At 38.5% G+C, this 23889-nt stretch overlaps 1 protein-coding gene and 1 non-coding gene across 3 annotated transcripts in view; one reads left to right on the top strand and one right to left on the bottom strand.

Moving 5' to 3' along the window:
* RRAS2 (RAS related 2) overlaps positions 1–23889 on the bottom strand; it is a 78393-nt gene that overhangs the window by 33188 nt on the left and 21316 nt on the right. The window contains exon 2 of one of the 2 annotated variants that reach the window (XM_081545153.1): positions 17991–18008. The exons of the other annotated variant lie outside the window; for it this stretch is intronic. Within the exon in view, the coding sequence (XP_081401279.1) occupies positions 17991–18008 (18 nt within the window). The remainder of the gene's footprint in view (positions 1–17990; positions 18009–23889) is intronic. 2 annotated transcript variants of the gene reach the window in all.
* On the top strand, positions 10017–10088 carry TRNAE-UUC (transfer RNA glutamic acid (anticodon UUC)). The gene has a single exon. It is a non-coding gene; the product is annotated as a tRNA-Glu (tRNA).

Below are 23889 nucleotides of genomic sequence, written 5' to 3'. Positions count from 1 at the left end.
AGCTCACATTCTACTAAACTTTTAAAACTTCCACATGAATCTTCCTTGCTTCACTGACCCGCTCAATCTACAGATGCTAATGTAGCATCTACAATGTGTCAGGAGCTGAGGGTGGAATTCTAGCTCCCAGGGGGCTTGCAGTTTTTGGGCAGTTGACCATCAACAAACCAACAAACATTAATATGTCAGAGGTGATGAAAACTCTGAAGAACTCAGGGGTTGACAGTAGCAGGGGCTAGAGAGGAGGATGTGATATTGCAAACGATGGCTGAGAAGGAGACAGGGACAGTGTGACACCTGAGAGAATCCCGGATCAATTGAGGGAATGAGCCATGCTGCTACCTGGGGGTAGACCAGGACACGAATTCCAGGACACGAATTTAAAGGCGGTGAGGTGAGAGGAAGTGTAACACCCTGGAGGAACAGCAAGAAGGCTGGCATGGCTACATTACAACAAACAAAACAAGTTCAGAAAGTTCACAGGGAGGCGGGCAGAAACTTGAAGGTCTTGGTAAGGACTTTGGATTTTACTCCAAGTGAAATGAAAGCTACTGGAGATTCTGATGCTCTAATCTCATCCTATATTGGCTATTGTGCTCCTTCCCAGTCTTACTATATATAATGCACAGAAGGGTTCTGATCATTCTTTTCCAACAGATTAAGCCAAGATCTGTCCCACAGAAGGTCAATTATGCCTGAAAATTATTCCAGCAGTACATTTTAAAATGTGCTAAACAGTTTTACAGAAACATGGTATAAACGGAAGATAACAAGATTGCAAGCTACCACAGATAACATATACAGATATGCATACACATAAACAAGATGTTCAGGCAGCTTTGCTCTTGTGAAAAACTCTTGATAACTTCAGTGTCGTAACAGGGAACAGTTAAATGAATTACAGTACCTACTGTACCTACATTATAGAGGAGTAAACAGCCATGAAAGAGAATGAGATAAGTCTCTATATGAATTTCAGGAGTGTCCATTTATTCAACAAGAATTTTGCCACTTTGGACCTGGGACATAGTCCTGAATGAGAATAAAACTGACATGTTTCTGACACTTGTGGGACTTACATTTCAGTGTAGGAGACAATATATAAACAAGCAGAATGAAAACAACAATTTTTGAAATAAGTACTACCAACCCCCTCAAAAAAAAAGACTCCCCTGAATACAGAATGAGTGTGGGAGAAGTACTTTTATAAATTAAACTGTCAAATATTATAGCTATGGGTCTATAGCACAACTAAACTTAAAAAAACTATCTGAATGAGCCTACATTGCTACTGTTTTATCCTAGTAACAGTAAGAACTAAATTCCTCATGACCTTCATATCTCAAAATGGGAGAGGACGACAGAATGCTCTTAGAATGTCTCTCCAAACCAACCACATGCCAGGAGGCTGGGCCAGCACTTCTCAGAAAGTGGCTCTGTCTAGTCACACCAAGGACCACCCTTTTTACTTTTGATTATCCAACCTCATTTATACACCCAGCAATTCTCAGTAGTTTCTGTAAAGTCCCTCCTTGTGGCACACAAATTTAAATCAGACTAGATCACTGGATAAATTTAAACTCTTTTAAGTGGAGACAGACATCATTCATATCAAAAAGAACCATATACACACTCATCTTACAAAAATGCCCAATATGTAGGTTTAAAAAGTCAAACTAAATGGCCTATGTTCACAGAACTTAAGACTTTGCTCACATCGTTTAAAGGCACAAATTATAATGTGTCTGTATGTGTACAGCCTAATTTCACAGTGAAGGAATGCCACATCAATTGCAAACCACATTAAGAGAAAGTAAACATGCAACTAAATTCTGAATCACATTTACATGCATATAAGTCAGATTCTATAACTATTATTCCATTAAGTAAAAGTGCAAATTTACAGTGTACTATAGTGCTTATAAGCAAATTCAGAAAAGGGTTTACTCTCTGTAGTGGGTTGAATTGCAGCACCCAAAAAGGTATATTTAACTCCTAACAACTGATACCTGTGAACGTGACCTTATTTGGAAATAGGTCTTTGCAGATTCAATTCAGTTAAGGATCTCCAGATGAGAGCATCCAGGACTTAAATCCAATGACTGTGTCTTTTGAGAAAAGAGAAGATTTGAGAAGAGAAGACCCAGAGGGGAAGACCACCTGAAGGTGGAGACAGAGGTTAGAGTAAGGCATCCAGAAGCCAAGGAATGGCCATGGGCTGCCAAGAGTCACCAGAGGCTGGGAGAGAGGCAAGAAAAAGATTCACCCTCAGGGTCCCCGGAACCAACCCAGTCAGACAATTTGATTGGAGGATTTTGTCCTCCAGAATTGTAACAGAATAAATTTCTATTGTTTAAAACTACAAAAGTTGTGGAAATTTGTTAGAGCAGCTAGGAAAGGAATGCACTGACCCATAAAATTTGATCTCCTCATTCTTCATTATTTTCTGTATGGAGTTCATAAACCCAAGAGGACTGGATGACAAAAAAAGAATTTTTTTTTCCTTCTGCTCACCATTTATTGGAACTCAAATATTGAGCTGTCTTCACAGTACTGGGACTACAACTTACAGCAAAGGTACCCACAGACACACGAAATAACTATTTTCATTCTCTAAACTTCAGAGGCTCCATTATTTAACAAAAACATGAAAACTGAAAGAAGGTAAACAGATTTATATGTTTCCAAATTTCTTTTAAAATATAATAAGCCAAGATTTTAACAAGTTAATTTTATTATTTTCAATTTAGGTTTTTTTTATTATAAAATAATAAGATTCTCACTGCGAAAGTTTGAGAAAGAGTACAAAAAATTTTTAGAATCAAAGCCTCTCTTCACAATTTCTCAACTTGAAATGTAAAACTAGACATATATTTTCAGCTGCAAGCTGAATAACCCTTTCTTGAATTGGTTGAATAAGGTCCATCATCAAAGGCCTTTGTTTACAATCAAGTTTGTGTGGCAGTTACACAACGATGAAATTGAGAGTCTACAGTGGAAATTCTGATCTAATTTTAACATAAGCCTTATAATTGAAACACACAAATGGGAACTACGAGGAGAGCTTTATTGTCATGGGGGTTTCCGACAAGGTGCTTTCCCTTGATCATTTTGGGTCCTGAACTGTTCTGGTCGCTGATCGTAATTTACATATCAACTAAGCCCTCAATTTTAGAAATAATATTTTTATGTGCAGAAAAGCAATAGATGAAGATCAAAATATCAACAAATTTTATTCAAGAGTTTTTGACTAATGATCTCCCACCATTTCCCTTTCACTTTATTTTCTCAAAAATAAGTATCAAACAGGCAGCACAAAAAACAGCTAAAGAGGAACATCTAACAGATGCAATAGCAAAGGTTGGAACACTGAGAAGGAAAAAAAGCTTGAAAAATTTTTCCAAACCAAATCTCCAAGCGCAGGTACATTCCTTAATGTTTTATTTAAACACTGATGTTTTTGCTAAAAATAAAAATGTTGCTAACTCCAGATATTATGCTGCTCCACAATTTACATATGTTTATTTAAAATTACACAGCATCTTCACACCCTAAGTGTGGGCTGCACAAAATTACTTCCCTCCAAAAAGCAAGAGGGGAGGAGTAACTTTATAATGGAGAAGACAAACACACATTCCCTCAGCCAGATGATCAAGGTCACCAACAACAGTCATAAACCCTGCCGACAGTATGTGCCCTTGATGTGATGTGATTAGTATGTATCCCTGATGTGATGTGACGAAAGTGGTACTTTACCTTTGTGGTCTTCCTCCCCAAAACCCATAACCCCAGTCTAGTTATGCGGAAAACACCAGACAAATTCCAACAGGGGGCATTCTATAAAAACATTTGACAAGCACTTCTCAAAATGGTTAAGGTCACCAAAAACAAAGAAATTCTGCTAAGAGGAGCCTAACAAAACATGAAACTAAATGTAATGTGGCGTCTTGGTGGAATCCTAGAACAGAAGAGAGGTATTAGATAAATACTATGGAAACCTGAATGAAGTGTGGACTTTAAATAATAAAAATGTATTAATATGGGTTTAATAATTAAATGTTCCATATGATACGAGATGTTAACAATGAGGAACCACCAATATATGGAGGGTTTGTGCTTTATTTTTTCAATTTTTCTGTAAATATAAAACTCTTTAAAAAAAAAAACAAACCTATTTTAAAAATTTACATGGCAGTCACTTTCAGAAAAAATACTAATTAAGGTCCCAGACCAGAATTTTCTAATTACCCACACATAAAAGCTTAACTTAAGGAAACAACTAGATCCACTAAGCAGTTTCTTTCAGCATCAAGATACATCTAGATTTTGCAAAACTGATAATTAAGGTACTCAGGGGCAAGATAAAGGGAGTCAAGATCCACCTCATCTTCTTAACCAAATATCTGGTTTATTAAGATAAGGGTGTGAACACCCAAAGTCTCATAATCACAGAGCTATTTATAAATCAGATAATTTTAACTGGTTGAAAATAACAAAAGAAAGGTAATTCAGAAGAGGATTCTTCTAAAACACAAGACTTGAGCAAGACATCTGGCCTTTCTTCCATCACGAAGGCCTACACATTACAGCCCTAAACACCACCCACCGACCCACCCCCAGCCCATTTCCTCATTTACATAAGAGAAAGTGATTTGGGACCATACAATATTCAAAGGATGCTCCAAAAATAACAGTGTATCATAAAAATATAATATTCTTACACTTTCACGTCACTGGCATCTGCTCAAAGCAACCGATAAAGGAAAAATGAAATGTTTTGTCTGTGATGCATGCATCAGTAGGAAGCAAAAGAGAATCAACCAAAAGAGAAAGAGAAGGGGAGTAAAGGAGGGGAAACAGAAGTAGCATTTAACTTATCAGCAATTACCAGACCCTCCTTTTATGTGTTTCTCCCCACAAAAGTGTCCTGATGAAAGTCTCACTTTAACTAATGCTTACCAAGATGATTTTAAAAATTGCTACACTGTAGTTCAGCAAAAGCAAGAGCTCTAAATGCACAGCAGACATTAGAGATAAAAATAAATGAATATCGGTTCTTTCACTTAAGGGGTCTACTCATTGCCAAGTAGGAGGCAAGACAAAAAAACAAGTACAATCTTTTCTTGACTCAAGGACACTGTCAATTGGAAGATGCATCCTAATTACAAGGATAATAATTTTTAACGTGTCTTAGAATGGAAAAGATACTACAGCTTCCAAGCGATAAGCCCTGGAGTAGGTTTAGCATAAGGAACTATAAGGGAGCACAGGCGCCAGGTGAACGTTCTACCATCTGACATTGCTATCTTTTACTGGGGGTGTGGTATGAGCAATTCCACAAATTCTTAAAATTTATACATCTTGTCAGGAACAGATTTATTTATAAAAGGCAATAAGGACCTGTAAAGAAGCAGAATATCTTTATTAATATTATAGTCAACATGAATAAACTATTATAGCTAACATGAATAAACTTATATTGACATTTTACTAAATTATGTGGGAAACAAAAGTTTTGTTTTGTGGGAAACCAAAATTCACAGGTAATTTTTTCACCTAAGGAAAAAAGCCTTTTTATCAACTTAGAAGATGAGAACTTTACCGCTTTTTCTCTTGATCTTCTATAAAACAAATCATAGTGAAGCTTTTAGTGTACAAAGGGGGACAACCGTAAAATAAACTACATTACTGAAAGAGAATCAGGTGCTTTTTGGAGACAGCAGAAAGAACAGAACATTTTCATGATGTTTTTCCCCTTCAATTAGGACTAAAACTGTATTTTAGGACAGGAAAACCCTGTTTCTGCAAACTCCTTTAAGGGCAACTCTAGAGAAGTAGTAGGTGAATGAAGCACTAGCTGAGTTAAGTCCTAATTTGGATGTTTACTTCTTTTAACACTAGAGTGCCCAGGAACGGGTTTCCCAAGTGGCGCTGGTGGTAAAGACTCCGCCTGCCAATGTAGGAGGCATGGGTTCGATCCCTGGGTCAGGAAGATCCCTTGGCGGAGGGCACGCCAACACACTCCAGTATTCTTGCCTAGGGAATTCCATGGATAGAGGAGCCTGGCAGGCTACAGTCCTTAAGGTCGCAAAGAGTTGGACACAACTGAAGCAACTTAGCACGCCCAGAGATGAGATGGCACTTGTTCAATTAGGTGCTCTAATGAGAGAAGCAAAACCCTTCTTTCAGAGCAGGACTCCTGCACCCAGCCAGGCGGGCCCTCACTCTGTGTCTCCCCTGCTGTGGTCATCCCAGCAGAGAGCCCAGCCTCAGCCAGGCCACGGAGCAGCTAGGAGAGAAGCGAGATTTCCACAGGAAGGCAGACAGTGAACAATAACCCAAGGACAGATTTTATTGATTCTTTCATTCTCCACTTTTAGGACTAGTCAAAAGTAAGTATAAATCAGACTTTTAGAAAAATTAAGCTTCACACTTCCAACTACTTCGGGGAAACATGTCTGTACACTTTAAGTCACAACACCTCTATAGAGTTCACAATGTGCCGGGCACCAAGTGCTTCCATATATTAACTGACACCTCACAAGAAGTCCAAAGCAGGCAAGTGCTCTCGTTCCAGTCTCCATCTTACAGGTGAGGAAAAGGAGACAGAGGTTAAGTAACTCGCTCAAAGCCATAGCAGAGTCAGTGGTGGAGTGGAGATTGATTCCAAGCAGTCTGGCTCAATTCGATGCCCCAAACCACTACACTACACTGAGAGCTACCTTTAGAAAACAAAATGAATGTATTGCCTCTATTTTGTCTGTATTTATGGAACAAAATGTCCAGACCTCAAATGCTTCTCTCCACAGATCTCAGTCAACCCTTACACTGGCAATAAGCTGGCAAACAGGCGAAGTTTTTCCTAGGTATGTAAGCATGACTCGCATTGCAATAAACAGATATAAACTATCCAGACTCCCTTTCTGCCTTCTAAGAACAGCACAGATAACTGCAAGCTTGCCATACATAATGAAGGATTTCTCCTTCCCCTTAAAATACTATCAAACTATCTCATATCAACACTCAACAGATAAAAGGCCATGATCCTATCCAAAAGGCTTATGGTAGAGAGATGCAAATATCAGTTTTATTTTTCTGAGGGCAAAATTACTGTGAGTAAACAATGAAATATGAAGAATAAACGAGCAAAAACAGATGTAAAAGAATCCAACTTGACATGATAAAAGGTGTTAGTTCCATTCAACCAATATTGTGAGAACTAACATCTCTCTTACCTTAAGGTGCTCAAAACAGTAAGCTATCAGTCCAAAAGAAAGGGCTCACTAAAGAAATGAAAACAAAAATAAGACTATAAAAATATTAAACACCTCAACGTAATTATGTTATATGTTTACAATGAACTAGTCATTGTGAAAATGTTTTAAAAAATAAGGAATGACAGCCCCCCCTGCCCAACAAAGTCACAATAAAGGTCTTCCTGCACAGTTCAATTTGTTTATTTAGTTGTAGCACTGCCCACCCACCCCATCCCACAAGAAAGCCACGTTCATTTGAGGTCATTTTACTTCTTGCTATTTCCTTTGCAGTGAGTCTGCAAAGTTGTGATGCATCCTGGTGATCTTACTCATTGAACAGAAAGCAACTGAGTGAAACACACAAGCATCTAAACCTCTGGCACCCTGTAAAACCACAAAAGAGCAACATCCCCCCCCCTTTCTAACAGATTTTTTAAAAGCTGTTTTCTTAAGTGGCAATATACCTAGAATGACTGCATGCTTATCAAGAGCCACATGCTCTCTACCAAAAGTCAGAAGTCAACTGACACTGAGACTGGAAATTAATTCAGTCAAAATTTTTTAATGAACTTTTAAGCAATTCTCTCTTATTTACTTGCACATTTAGCTAATTTCAATCTGTAAATGAAAGTAGTAGAAAGTTTCTTTCTGCAGATCTTAGCCTTCAAAGAGATTCCCCATTCCCGGAGATTTCCCTTAATCAAAAAAAAAAATTTTTTTCAGAAAAAGTTATGCAAAAACATTGGATAACAATGAGTTACGATAAGATAAAAGCACAGGAACAGAACTTTTCTAAAAGGCATTAAATATACTGTCAGTTTATATAAAATAACATGGATTGGCAAAAATAAAAATGTCTAATAATTTAAACTTATTTCAAAATTCATCTCTCAAGACCCTGACAACCAATTATGAAAAGAAGCATGACATAAAATAGGAAAAGACTTTTTGAAAATGTGAGTTAATCTTCATAGTAACTTAAGCAACTTAATGGTAAAAGATAAACTGACTGTAAACAAGTAAGTGCACATCAATACTTTAAATACATTCCCCATTAGGGAATGTCCATACTGTTTCTCCATCTACTAGCATGACTAACCGGAGAAGGCAATGGCACTCCACTCCAGTACTCTTGCCCGGAAAATCCCATGGATGGAGGAGCCTGGTGGGCTGCAGTCCATGGGGTTGCTAAGAGTTGGACACGCCTGAGCGACTTCACTTTCACTTTTCCCTTTCATGCACTGCAGAAGGAAATGGCACCCCACTTCAGTATTCTTGCCTGGAAAATCCCATGGACGGAGGAGCCTGGTGGGCTGCCGTCTATGGGGTCGCACAGAGTCGGACACAACTGAAGCGACTTAGCAGCAGCAGCAGCAGCAGCATTGACTGACTGACAGAAAATTTTAGATTTTCTAATTTCCCTTCATGGAAGGGTGGTGGGGTGTGGCTGGAAACTATGCAAGGATGGCACTAGAGTCCTTCATTCTTTATATTGACACTCTGAGGCATGATCAAAAAGTATTAACATATCTGAAATCCTGCACAGGGTGTGGCTGGAGCCTAAGTCTATCATTTCTGCCCTGTCTTTGTCTTCTGCTAGTGCACATTTCAGCAACCAGGGGGAGCAGGGAAAGCAGGGGGCTGTCACTCTGCTAAGAACTTAGCCCACCTATGACCACTCTGTCCTGGTTGGAGGGACTCCTCTTAATCAGAGAAGCCTCAGATTTAGCTCCCTTTCCACCCCCAGCATGTTCCTAGCCCAAAGTTTAGCATCTAATTGAAAACTCTGACTTGTTCCTGAAGTTCTGCATTTCCTATGTCTTCCTGTCAATAAATGCTCCCTTCTCTCACTTGAGCTCACCCTTGATTGGGGATACAGTAATTATGAGCTTCCCAGGTGGCTCAGCAGGTAAAGAATCCACCTGCCAATGCAGGAGACTCGGGAGACACTGGTTCGATCCCTGGGTGAGGAAGATCCCCTGGAGAAGGAAATGGCAACCCACTCCAGCATTCCAGCCTGAAAAATTCCATGGACAGAGGGAGCCTGGCAGGCTACAGCCCACAGGGCCGCAAAGAATCGGACCAGAGTGAAGCAACTGAGCTTCAGTCACTTGTTTGGGGATACAGTAATTAGGAAGCACCAATAATTATAGGACCAATAAAGGAGGAAAAATTAAGAAACAAAATAACCTTGTCACATATACACAAAAAAGCCAAGTCTAGAAGTTGTAAAAGCAAGGAGCAGGTAATTCCTGTGTTACACAAATTTTTCAAGAGAACAGCAAAAAAGGAGATATTTATCAACTCATGAGGCTATGAGACCAAAAAAAGACAAAGAGACATTAAGAAAAATGAAAATTATAGACCAACTTCACTAAAAAGTAATAGATGCAAAAACATTAAAAACCCATAAACAAAACATTAGCAAACGGACTCCAACAGTAAGTAAACAAATAAGAACATACATTATGACTGATGACTGATATATCCCAAGAATCCAGGAATACAAGGATATACAGACCTTTTGAAAAAAAGGACAAATATAATTCACATGAACAGATTAAAGGAAAAACAATGACTGTAAGAAATAAAAGCATGAGAAAATGACATATTTATCTTTAAAAATTCATAAAATGAGAGACTAAGGGGGAACCTAAGACCTACTGCAAAGAACAATTTTTTAAACAGCCAAACTCTAAAATCAAGAATAAGAATGTCCACTATTGTGAAGGTTTCTTAAAAAAACTAAAAATAGGGAATTCCCTGGTGGTCTAGTGGTTAAGACTTGGCACTTTCACTGCCGGGGCTCAGGTTCAATCCCTGGTCAGGGAACTAAGATAGATCCCACAAGCCACAGGGCACGATCAAAAACAAAAACCCCCCAAAGTAAAACTACCACGAGACTCATCAATTCGACCTCTGGGTATATATCCAAAAAGAGCAAACACACTAATTCAAAAAGATGCATACACCCCAACGTTCACAGCAGCATTATTTACACTTGCCAAGATATGGAAACAACCTAAAGTGTCCATCCACAGATAAATGGAAAAAGAAAATGTGGTACACACATACAACAGAATACTACACAGCCATAAAAATGAAGGAAATTTTGCCATTTGAAGCAGCACAGATGAACTTGGAGGGTATTATGCTAATGAAGTCAGATAAAGACAAATACTGCATGATCACTTACATGCGGAATCTAAAAAAATAAAACAAACTAATGAGTATAATAAAAAAAGAAGCAGGGGGACTTTCCCAGGAGGTCCAGCAGTTAAGACTCTGAGATGCCCCTGCAGGAGGCACAGGTTCAACCTCTGGTTGGGGAACTAGGATCCTACATGCCACGGGGTGTGGCTGAAAACAAAAGCCACAAATGTCCTTCATTGGAAGGACTGATGCTGAAGCTCCAATACTTTGGCCACCTGATATGAACAGCCAATTCATTAGAAAAGACCCTGATGCTGGGAAAGATTGAAGGCAGGAGGAGAAAAGGACAAGAGAGGATAAGATGGTTGGGTAGCATCACCGACTCAATGGACATAAGCTTGAGCAAGCTTTGGGAGATGGTGAAGGACAGGGAAGCCTGGCGTGCTGCAGTCCATGGGGTTGCAAAGAGTCAGACATGACTGAGGGACTGCAAAACAACAAATGGGGAGAAGAAATGAGGGAGGGCAATATAGGAGTGGGGATTAAGAGGTACAAACTATTATGTATAAAATAAGCTAAATGGATATACTGTACAACACACACAGCCAACATTTCAAATAAGTGGAATATCACCTTTAGATTGCAAATCACTACATTGTACACCTTAACTCATTAATATTGCACAATATTTCAATTAAAAAAAAGAATGTCCACTGTTACTACATTTTATTGGAGATTGTAACCAATGTACTTAATCAAGAAAACAAAATAATATAAGAACTAAAAATAGATTACAGAGACTTCCCTGGTGGTCCAGTGGTTAAGAATCTGCCTTTCAATGCAGGGGACATGGGTTCAACCCCTGGTTAGAGAACTAGGATCCCACATGTCACAGGGCAACTAAGCTCACTTGCTGCAACTAGAGAAGTCTTTGTGCCACAACTACTGAGCCTGCATGCTCTAGAGCCCATACTCCACAACAAAAGAAGACTATGCACCACAACGAGAGAAAGACTGCATGCCATAAGAAGTCCATACACTACAGTGAGGACCCAGTGCAGGCAAAAAAAAAACAAAACAGATTACAGTTAGAATAGTGTCTCGAGTTTCCTGAAAAGACTGTCTCCTGTGTTATAATCCTCAGGTTGATATGAATAAAATTTTCCACTTCTTTCTTAAACACACATACACACACTACAGTTGACCCTTGACCAACACAGGTTTAAAATGCGTGGGTCCATTTATGTGTGAATATTTTTAAAAGTAAATACTACAGTATTACATGATCCATGGTTGGTTGACAGAGAAACCACCTTTATGGAAGGCCTTTTTGACTAAAAGTAGGGTCAGGCATCCCTAACATCTGCATTGTTCAAGAGTCAACTATATTTCATGACACGATTATCCACATACAAAACCCTACAGAATATACAAAATAATTATGCGAACTAGAGCTCTGTAAGGTATCTGCATACAAAATTAAATATACACAAGTCACAGTCAAAAATAAGCCATTTCTGTATACAAACCATTAGAAAAAACTCAAATAGATGATATCATTTACAACAGCAAATATATGATCAGTTCAGTTCAGTCACTGTTGCTGATGCTGTTGCTTCAGTTGTGTCCAGATCTTTGCAACCCCATGGACTGCAGCATGCCAGGCTTCCCTGTTCTTCAACAACTCCAGGAGCTTGCTCAAACTCATGTCCATCGAGTCAGTGATGCCATCAACCATCTTATCCTCTGTCGTCCCCTTCTCTTCCTGCCTTCAATCTTTCCCAGCATCAGGGTCTTTTCAAATGAGTCACAGTTCTTTGCATCAGGTGGTCAAAGTATTGGAGCTTCAGCTTCAGCATCAGTCCTTCCAACGAATATTCAGGACTGATTTCCTTTAGGATTAACTGGTTGGATCTCCTTGCAGTCCAAGGGACTCTCAAGAGTCTTCTACAACACCACAGTTCAAAAGCATCAATTCTTCAGTACTCAGCTTTCTTTACAGTCCAATTCTCACATCCATACATGATTACTGTAGTCAAACCATAGCTTTGACTATACGGACTTTTGTTGGCAAAGTAATGTCTCTGCTTTCTAATATGGTGTCTAGGTTGGCCATAGCTTTTCTTCCAAGGAGCAAGCGTCTTTTAATTTCATGGCTGCAGTCACCATCTGCAGTGGTTTTGAAGCCCAAAAAAATAAAGTCAGCCACTGTTTCCCCATCTATTTGCCAAGATCTTAGGGGACTGGATGCCATGATCTTAGGTTTCTGATGTTGAGTTTTATGCCAACTTTTTCACTCTCCTCTTTCACTTTCATCAAGAGACTGTCTAGTTCTTCTTCACTTTCTGCCATGAGGGTGGTGTCATCTGCATATCTGAGGTTATTGATATTTCTCTCGGCAATCTTGATTCCAGCTTGTGCTTCCTCCAGCCCAGCGTTTCTCATGATGTACTCTGCATATAAGTTAAGTAAGCAGGGTGACAATATACAGCCTTGACGTATTCCTTTCCCAATTTGGAACCAGTCTGTTGTTCCATGTCTGGTTCTCACTGTTGCTTCTTGACCTGCATACAGGTTTCTCAGGCAGCAGGTCAGGTGGTCTAGTAGTCCCATGTCATTAAGAATTTTCCAGTTTGTTGTGATCCACACAGTCAAAGGCTTTGGCATAGTCAATAAAGCAATTTTTTCTGATATATGATATGATATTTTAACTGAGAATAAATGAGAAATATATGATAGCTAACAATAAAGCTAACTGGGAATAAAGCTAATAAAATATGTTCTAGATCTTTTTTATAGATCATGGAAACTATAAAGCTTTAAACAAAGTCCAAAAAGGAGGAGGGGGATGGGGAGGGAGATACTTCTGAATGCAAAGGCATTCTATGTTCACAGATAAAACTGTCAAAACATAAAATTTCCCTTATCTCATACAGTTTAAAGTTTTTAAAAGCTACCAGGTTTTTAATAGAACTTGCAAGCTAATCTAAAATTCTAAATAAACAAGACAAATATCCAAGAAATTCTTTACAAGACTGATCTCTGTGAGAATTTTGTTCAGTGCTATTTTCCCAACACCTACACAGTTCCTGGCACACAGAAGTTGCCCAGTAAATATTTTTTCACTGAAACTTTTAAAAATAATTTTATGTATTTATTTTCAGCTACACTGGGTCTTCGTTGCTGCACCTGGGCTTTTCTCTAGTGGTGGTGAGCACAGGCTACTCTCTTGTGGTAAGTGGGCTTCTTCTCATTGCTGTGGCCTCTCCTGTTGTGGAGCACAAGCTCAAGAGTGCATGGGCTTCAGCAGTTGCGGCACATGGGCTCAGTAGCTGCAGCTTCTGGGCTCTAGAGCACAGACTCAAGAGTTGTGTCACATGGGCTTAAACGCTCCGTGGCATGTGGGATCTTTCCAGATCAGGGATCGAATCCGTGTCTCTTGCATTGGCAGGTGGATTCTTTTACCACTAAAGCCACCGGGGAAGCCCTCAATGAAATTTGTATTGAATGAACACAGCAGTGAAGCTTATCCTAACCATTCATGAAATTAAGATAGAGTGGAGGGACTTCCCTGGTGTCCAGTGGTTAAACCATGCAATGCAGGGGACATAGGTTTGATCCCTGATCAGGAATTAAGATCTCATGTGCTGAGGGGCAACTAAGCCCACGCACCACAACAAAAGATCCCATGTGCTGCAACTAAGATGCACCACAGCCAAGTATTAATAAATAAATAAAAATATAGAGTGGAACTGATGCGGGAATAAGGAAAAAAATAAACACAGAAGGCCAAAAAAAAAAAAATCCACATACATGAACTCTGGTATATAAAGAAGCAGAATAGCAGATCATAGGTGAAGATTAGAATAGTCAATAAATGATGCTGAAAACTGCTTATGCACATGGGGAAAAGTGAAATTGGGAGGAAGAGATTATGTAAGACCCTTTATAAACTTATGAAATGTTGCTGTTGTTGCTCAGTTGGTAAACTGTGCCTGACTCTTTGTGACCCCAAGGACTGCAGCACACCAGGCTCCTCTGTCCTCCACTATCTCCAGGAATTTGCTCAAATTCATGTTCATCGAGTAGGTGATGCTATCTAACCATCTCCTCCTCTGCCGCTTCCTTCTCCTCCTGCCTTCAATCTTTCCCAGCATCAGGGTCTTTTCCAGGGAGTTGGCTGTTTGCATCAGGCAGCCAAAGTATTGGAACTTTAGCTTCAGTCCTTCCAATGAATATTCAGGGTTGACTGGTTTTATCTCCTTGCTGTCCAGTTCAGTTCAGTCACTCAGTCATGTCCGACTCTTTGCAACCCCGTGGACTGTAGCACGCCAGGCCTCCCTGTCCATCACCAACTCCCAGAGTTTACTCAAACTCACGTCCACTGAGTCGGTGATGCCATCCAACCATCTCATCCTCTGTCGTCCCCTTCTCCTCTTGCCTTCAATCTTTACCAGCATCAGGGTCTTTTCAAATGAGTCAGCTCTTCGCATCAGGTGGCCAAAGTATTGGAGTTGCAGCTTCAGCATCAGTCCTTCCAATGAACATTCAGGACTGATTTCCTTTAGGATGGACTGGTTAGATCTCCCTGCAGTCCAAGGACTCTCAAGAGTCTCCTCCTGCACAATTCGAAAGCATCCGTTCTTCAGCACTCAGTCTTCTGTCACATCCATACGTGATTACTGGAAAAACCACGGCTTTGATTAGACGGACCTTTGTCTGCAAAGTGATGTCTCTGCTTTTTAATACACTGTCTAGGTTTGTCATAGCTTTTCTTCCAAGGAGGAAGCATCTTTTAATTTTGTGGCTTCAGTTACTGTCTGCAGTGATTTTGGAGCCCAAGAAAATAAAATCTGTCACTGCTTCCATATTTTCCCCTCCTATTTGCCATGAAGTGAATGGGACTAGATGCCAAGATCTTAGTTTTTCAATGAGGAGTTTCAAGCCAGCTTTTTCACTCTCCTCTTTCACTTTCATCAAGAGGCTCTTTTGTTCCTCTTTAGTTTCTACCATTAGAGTAGTATCATCTGCGTATCTGAGGTTGTTAATGTTTCTCCTGGCAATCTTGATTCCAGCTTGTGATTCAGCCAGTCCAGCATTTCACATGATGTACTCTGCACATAAGTTAAATAAGTAGGGTGAGAACATACAGCTTTGTTGTACTCCTTCCTCAATTTAGAACCAGTCAGATGTTCCATGTCCAGTTCTAACTGTTGCTTATTAACCACATATAGGTTTCTCAGGAGACAGGTAAAGTGGTCTGGTATTCCCATCTCTCAAAGCATTTTCCACAGTGTGTTGTGATTCACACAGTCAAAGGATTTAGTATATTCAATGAAGCAGATGTTTTTCTGGAATACCCTTGCTTTCTCTATGATCCAATGGATGTTGGAAATTTGATCTCTGGTTCCTCTGCCTTTTCTAAACCCAGCTGTACATCTGGAAGTTCTCGGTTCACAACACTGCTAAAGCCTAGCTTGAAGGATTTTGAGCACAACCTTACTAGCATGTGAAATGAATTTAACTGTATGGTTGCATTAGCTCTAGAACCACCCTAGAAAAGTCTCACAAATTTTGACTTTCTAAATATATTTAGATGCTATTCTAATTGGGAAAATATATAGTACTTTGCCTGAACAGTAGTGCTTGGTAGTATAAGTGCTTACTACATTATTAGCTATTACTACATCTGAGCCTTCAAACACCTTATTGTGATGCCTTGCTTCAACTACTTTCTAGCTTTTACCGACTTGGAGAGGTTCTTGATTTCTGAGCTTCATTTTACTCATCTACAAAATGAGCTTACACTAATACTTAACTCAACAGAGTTAACTGTCTGGTAGAGCCTTTTTGACTTTTTTTAATCCTTTCAGTTTTTATTTTGGAATGCCATTAATTTCTAGTACTGACACAGTAAAAAAATTTGAATCTTCAAATCCAAGAATATAGTGTGCTTTTCTATTTACTGAGGCTTTCTATGTAAACTGTGGTAGCATTTTTAGGTCTCCTGATATATTTCCTCATTTTTCAAGTGTGCAGAAGAACTGTCTGTAGTTGCTATTATACAACAGAATTCCTCTCCCAATATATGTCTGGCTTGCAAAATGATTAATTTTTGCATAAAATACCACTGTCCAATTATGAAATGGAGTGGCGGCTGGGGAAGAAGTAGCAACTGATCCCATTCTGAGGGAAGATAGAGTTCAGAATCTCACCAGGTGTCTCTCAATTACTTCCTCAAATTTAAGGCCTCTGTCTGGGAATATAACAGGAAAGCATTAAGCAAAACACAGACACATTAGAATCTCTTCAAGACATTTTGATTTTCATTCCCTGAATAGCATTAAAAGTGACCTCACTGTCTCATGGCATGGAACATGAAAATAGCAGTGAAGGCTTCAATAGGATATGTGCAAATCTGAAAAGCTCGGGGCACACACCTAATGCTTTATTTTTCATAAAACCAGAAAACAGTAACAATTTAAAACTACACGTAACTAGATTACATAGCTTCTAATATGCTGCTGATGGGGGGGGGGTGAAAGTGTTAGTCGCTCAGTCACATTCGACTCTGCGACCCCATAGACTGTAGCCCGCCAGGCTCTTCTGTCCATGGAATTCTCCAGGCAAGAATAATAGAGTGAGTAGCCATCCCCTTCTCCAGGGGATCATCCCAACCAGGGATCAAACCTGGGCCTCCTGCATTACAGGCAGATAGATTCTTTACTATCTGAGCCACCAGGGAAGCCCAATATGCTGCTTCTATTATATAATTTTTAACATTTTACATACTGAATTTCCATGCCAGGAAGTATGCAACTGTTAACTATTTTACAAGACACTTCTATTTTATTTTTTTTCATGAATATACTGTAAGTATTTATGTTTTTATTTATTTTAAATTAGTTTATTTATCTATTTTTTAACTTTACAATATTGTATTTGTTTTGCCATACACTGACATGAATCCACCTTTAAATAAAAAGTTATAGCACATGTTAGAGTAAACTCAACTATACCAATTGTTGAGAGTGAAACTTATTTCAGGGAATATATATTTTACAGTTCTACTAAAGTTTTGAAAAAGATTGCAAATTATTCACAAAGTTTTGCCAATTCTGAAATCTGTTCAGTAAGCCCTGTGAAAGATAAACAGTGGTAAGAAAAACAATTTTAAGGGGCAAAAGTTCTACTATACCTTTATTCCAGCTGACATAACAAAATTAGGAGTTAACTCAATTTAGGACATAGTTTCCAATAAAGGCAAAACGTCTGACCTCTACTGAGGTGCTGTGGGTGGAAGGGTGGGTACCCTTAGCAAACCAAGCAGTTGTAACTTATGTCATATCTTAAATCATTTATATGTTAAACAGAGAAAATAAACACTGCAAATCTATTAAGAGTTTGGCTGTGGAAAAATAGACATTCAATTGTTTAAAAAAACACTCAGATAAAGCAGAGATAACATAAAACAAGACAAATTAAGTCAAAACAAGTGATGTTTTAAGACATAATATACATGCATGAATTTTATTAGAGAAGATATTATAGTTAAAAACCACAGGGTATACTCAAAGTGACACGAAAAAATAAAAATAACTGACAGGGTGGTCAAACCTCAAAACAAGTGCTATAACCACCACCCAAAAATGCAAAATAAAGGAAGTTGTCTTGTTCAGAGTAAGAGGTGGTAAAACAGTCTTGTTCTATCTACTAACTTTATTCCACTTGGGAGTGGGGATCAGTTCCAAGGTCTTCTAAATGTTTAAAGAGCAAATATAAATTGTCATCACTAACACTAGAAAGGCAAGCGATGCTGTGTTAGGTTTGGAAGCACTTCAATCTGTATTAGCAAAACTGCCTTTTAATTTGCACCAGTCAACTAAGAGCTAAGCAACTAAGTTTGCATTGCCTGAATGGACACACACGCCCTAAAAGGACCCCAGAAGGACGGTGGGATTATAAAGCTAGGCGATTTCACTTGAAAGACAAGTCACCGGTCAAACTGCAACTGAACTGTGACAATACAAATTCACGCAACATAACCCAAGCTACATGAATTCTCCCCTACTTAAGGAATCTCTAAATGCTTTAGGGAAAAAGAAAATATACAGTACAAAATTTTAATATCTTCCAACCAACTCTTCACAGAGTAACACACATTCACAACCACAACTCAGAAGAAAAAAATTCATGGATGGAAACTTTATTTACTCTCCCTCCCCCAACACACACACACACACAACCAGCAGTAAAACTAGATGCTACGCCTTAAAAGTTTCTGTGAAATTAAAAAACCTACAACACAGGTCAAACACAGAAGTAAGGAGAGAAAAATACAAAGAGGCCAAACTGAGACCAAAATAACTGCAATAAACTTACAAGGCTTCCTTAAAAAAAGAGGCTTCAAAAAAAGAAAAAAATAGAAGGCTAATAATAAAAGCGTAAGCAAAAATATGCAACAAATTTAGTCAGCAGAAAAAAACATCAGTATTAAACATGGTAAAATTTGGCAAGAGCTATAGTGAGATTTTATAATCTCATTAAGCAATAATGAAACAAAATTATTTACACAACAAAAAGTATAAGTCAGTGCAAGAATTATTAGAAACACGGGAAAAGTTTAGAAAAACAATTCCGCATATAATGAAAAATATAGAGGACAGAAGATATAAGTAAGATTAATGAAGTCTCAGTGTACATAAACCAAATTTTATATTTTAGAGCAGAGACAGATTCACCACAAAATGAATTAAGACTGGGCTTTGAGGTCCTTCGTTTATACAAATGCCTCTTTTCTTATTCTAAACAAATATTCACCTGCGTACACAATTCTATATTCTTTCTTAAAGATGGTCCCCCAAACCATGTAAGCTTCAGGCCCCCTCAAGACTTGGATCTATCTCTGCACTAAAGAAAATTCAAGTTCCAGGTCCCTAACCACAATGCCAAAAACAAAACAAAGTATAATTAAATCTACTGTATGCTCAGTTTTATAATCTGTTTTACCTCCTATTTAATGACTATTTCCTCCTTGTTAAACAGTCTCCTAAAAATTAATTTTAATGACATGGACCATTATTTAATCCATCTTTATTACTGATCATATAAGGCTATTTCCAAAATCTTTTAAGTAGCCCTGTCACAAAACTTTGTATATAAATCTTTATGCTGCTGCTGCTGCTAAGTCGCTTCAGTCGTGTCCGACTCTGTGCGACCCCATAGACGGCAGCCCACCAGGCTCCCCCGTCCCTGGGATTCTCCAGGCAAGAATACTGGAGTGGGTTGCCATTTCCTTCTCCAATGCATGAAAGGGAAAAGGGAAAGTGAAGTTGCTCAGTCATATCCGACTCTTAGCGACTCCATGGACTGCAGCCTACCAGGCTCCTCCGTCCATGGGATTTTCCAGGCAAGAGTACTGGAGTGGGGTGCCATTGCCTTCTCTGATAAATCTTTATACCTTATAGCAAATTACTTCATCAGGAAAAATTCCTTGAAAATTAACTCCTGGGTCAAAGTTTATGACATTTAAGACTAATACAGGTAGTTGACTTACAATTTCAGTAGCAATGTAACAGTACCCATATCCTTGCTTCTTTACCTTATAACAGGTAACCTTTTATTAATCTTTGTCAATGGATAATTTTAAAGTGGCATTGTTTTTTTTAAGCTATTCAGTAAGGGATGACAATATAAAACATTGTATTGCATTTAATTGTTTGCTGCTCACCTGCTACCATTTTTCTTCTGAAACAAGAATTGTTTGTATCATCAGAAACATTTTTTTAAATATGCAACTGTGAGATGTATGAAATTAATTAATTTCACATTCTCGAGGCCATACAGGAAGCACCCCAATACCCCCATTGGATAGTGTCAGAGAAGGCCAAGTAGGAAGCCGGAACTTTCATCCCCATGGATCAGTAATGAATCTTACTCCACAAGAGTATCACTGAAGATCATGAGGGGAGACTGGACTTCCACCCCCACCCAGCAATAATGAGTGTCTCCCCTCACCTCAAGTTTCAGTGGAACCTTGAAGAGGCAACTGGATGTCCACCCTCACCTCGCAGCAGCAAGGCAGCCCCCTCCACCTCTCTCTCCTGTTAGGGCAGCCTCAAAGAGTCAGCTAACACTGACGTCTGACTAAGATCCAAAGCCTCAGGACAAAATATGGTCTGGTTTCAAAAGAAAATCCAAGGACAATCTCAAACTGAGTGACAAAAATGTAATCAACAGACACCACCATCAAGACGACAGAGATGTTACAATCATCTGACAAAGATATTAAAGTTGTCCGGACAAAAATGTTTCAACAATTACAAGCATGCTTGAAATACACAGGGGGGGAAAAGAAGTCTCAGCAAAAAAATCAAAGTGTCAGCAAACAAATATGTTAAAAAGGACAAAATGGGAACTTAAAATTGAAAATAGAATAATCAAAATAACCCGAGTGGAAGGATAGAAATAATCAATGAATTGGAAGATAAGACTATGAAAATTATCCAATCTGAAAAACTAAGAGAAATAGGCTGAAAACAAATAAATAAATAAAGGCTCAAGCTCCTGTGAGACGATAACAAAAGATCCAACAACATTCATACTATCAGCATTTGGGAAGGAGAGGACAAAATAGCAAGGCTTAAAAGTATTTGAAAAAATAACTGAAAACTCCCTAAATTTGGCAAGCCAGATCTACAAACTTAAGAAGATGAGTAAACTCTAGAAAGGTAAAAAACCCAAAGAAATCCACACCAAGACACATCATAATTAAACTTCTAAAAACTGAAAAACAAAGAAAAAACCTTGAGGGCAGAGAAAAACATCAACCTATAGGGAGCAACAGAATGACTGCAAATATCTTATCAGAAAACATTAAGACCAGAAGTGGCACAATTTTTCAGGTGCTGAATTGTCAATCCACAAAAAAAGTCCTCTTACTTTTATGTTAAGTAAATTACAAAAGAATCTGTCACCAGCAGACTTACTCTTAAAAAATGACTAAAGAAGTTCTCTAAACCAAAAAGAAACACTAACAGAAGGAACCTCAGGAAAGAAGAGTTAGCAAAAATATGGACATATACAACAGGTTTTCTTACTATTGGGTTTTCTAAAGTATCCCTGAAAGTTGAAAAAAAAGTTATAATATGGTCTAATGCAGTTTTTTTAATTAGTATATTATAAACAGGGGAGTGACAGACTGGTTCCAAATAGGAAAAGGAGTACGTCAAGGCTGTATATTGTCACCCTGCTTATTTAACTTATATGCAGAGTACATCATGAGAAATGCCGGGCTGGAAGAAGCACAAGCTGGAATCAAGATTGCCGGGAGAAATATCAATAACTTCAGATATGCAGATGACACCACCCTTATGGCAGAAAGCGAAGAAGAACTAGAGAGCCTCTTGATGAAAGTGAAAGAGGAGAGTGAAAAAGTTGGCTTAAAACTCAACATTCAGAAAACTAAGATCATGGCATCCGGTCCCATTACTTCATGGCAGATAGATGGGGAAACAGTGTCAGACTTTATTTTTCTGGGCTCCAAAATCACTGCAGACGGTAACTGCAGCCATGAAATTAAAAGACGCTTACTCCTTGGAAGGAAAGTTATGACCAACCTTGACAGCATATTAAAAAGCAGAGACATTACTTTGTCAACAAAGGTCCGTCTAGTCAAGGCTATGGTTTTTCCAGTAGTCATGTATGGATGTGAGAGTTGGACTAGAAAGAAACCTGAGTGCCGAAGAATTGATGCTTTTGAACTGTGGTGTTGGAGAAGACTCTTGAGAGTCCCTTGGACTGCAAGAGATCCAACCAGTCCATCCTAAAGGAGATTAGTCCTGAATATTCATTGGGAGAACTGATGCTGAAGCTGAAACACCAATATTCTGGCCACCTGATGCAAAGAACTGACTCATTTGAAAAGACCCCGATGCTGGAAAAGATTGAAGGCAGGAGAAGAAGGGCTCGACAGAGGATGAGATGGTTGGATGGCATCACCGACTCAACGGACATGAGTTTGAGTAAGCTCCGGGAGTTGGTGATGGACAGGGAGGCCTGGCACGTTGCAGTCCATAGGGCCACAAAGAGTTGGACACGACTGAGTGACTGAACTGAACTCAAACAGGGAAGAGTAAAGGGACATAAAAGTTTTTACACTTCACTCAAACTGGTAGAATGACAATACCAGTCACTGTGGCAGTAGATGAAAAAGGTAACAGTACTTGCAGAATTTTAATTCTGTAGGTGTTCCCAAAAGTACTATTACCATCTCCATTATATTGATGAGGAAACAAAGGCTCAAAGTTGGGAAAATATTAGCAAGGTATTTTACTTAGTAAGATACAGATACTAGTAAGTGGAGAATATGAGACTCAATTCCACAGTCATCTGGTTCTAACTGCTTTTTTATTTATTCATTCATTCTGCATCGAAGAGGTTCCTGGGATTAAAACTTCAAAAACACAGGAGAATTTTTTTTCATTAACCTCTAACCAGAAATTTAGCATTTCCCTCAATAAGCCACAGTGGCAGTACCTGTGACTTTCTTCAATAGAAATCACAGATATTTCATGTAACAGCTATTACAGATAAATAAGAAAAGCATTTACACTCAACATGCATTAAAAAGACTTCTGTTTTTAATATTTTGATAATTATATTTCAAGGCAATCGGTTTCTTTTATAAACCCATGTAGTATACATTTAAGAAAACAATATTCTGAGGAGTCAAAGGCATCACCAGAATCCTAAGAGTCCTTTGTACAAAAAAAAAAAAGGGCAAAAGAATGCTTGCATGTAGAACATTTTCCAAATTCTGTTACAAAAGTCTTAAAGGACCACAACTTCCACTTGCCTCTAGAATGGGAAGAACAGCTCTTCTTATAAGACACCAGAAAACCAGTAATATTAAACCATGCTACAAGCAAAACACTTTTTCAAGTTTCCAAAAATCAATATAAGAGTCAGTTCTTACATGACATTCAGAATTTATCCAAAATCACCAAGAGACCCTCCAACTTACATCAAGAGTTAATTCGCAGGTAACACTCCCAAAAGGAGATCATTCAAATCTCTAAACTCCAGAACAAGAGCATTTATTTCACCTTCTCCAACCTTCCAAGTCTTACCACTCTACGGCACCCACTTCCTCTTAAGCACATATTATAATCTATAAATCTAAAGATCCCCCTAATCATCACATTTTCAATCAATTTCTTTACTGAGAGAATTATCAACAACTAAGTGTACATACTTTTACATTGAAGAACACAGAATTCCTTTTCTCTCTCATCTTACCTCTCCAAAAAGCTAAAGTACCCAAAAATAAAGGCAACACTTTCATATGAACAACCATCAACAGCCTTTTTTCTAATCCTATAATCATCCAAACTTGAAAATATGATTCCTCTTCATTCACAAGGCCAAATGGGAAGCACATTTTTAAAATAAATAATCCTACTCCCCCAAATTATCAGTT

The sequence above is a fragment of the Giraffa tippelskirchi genome, chromosome 11 (assembly GCF_054371585.1).
Source record: "Giraffa tippelskirchi isolate mGirTip1 chromosome 11, T2T-mGirTip1v1.2.pri, whole genome shotgun sequence".
NCBI lineage: Eukaryota > Metazoa > Chordata > Mammalia > Artiodactyla > Giraffidae > Giraffa > Giraffa tippelskirchi.
Note: the sequence above shows the minus strand (reverse complement) of the source record. Positions and strands in the feature narration are given on the sequence as shown.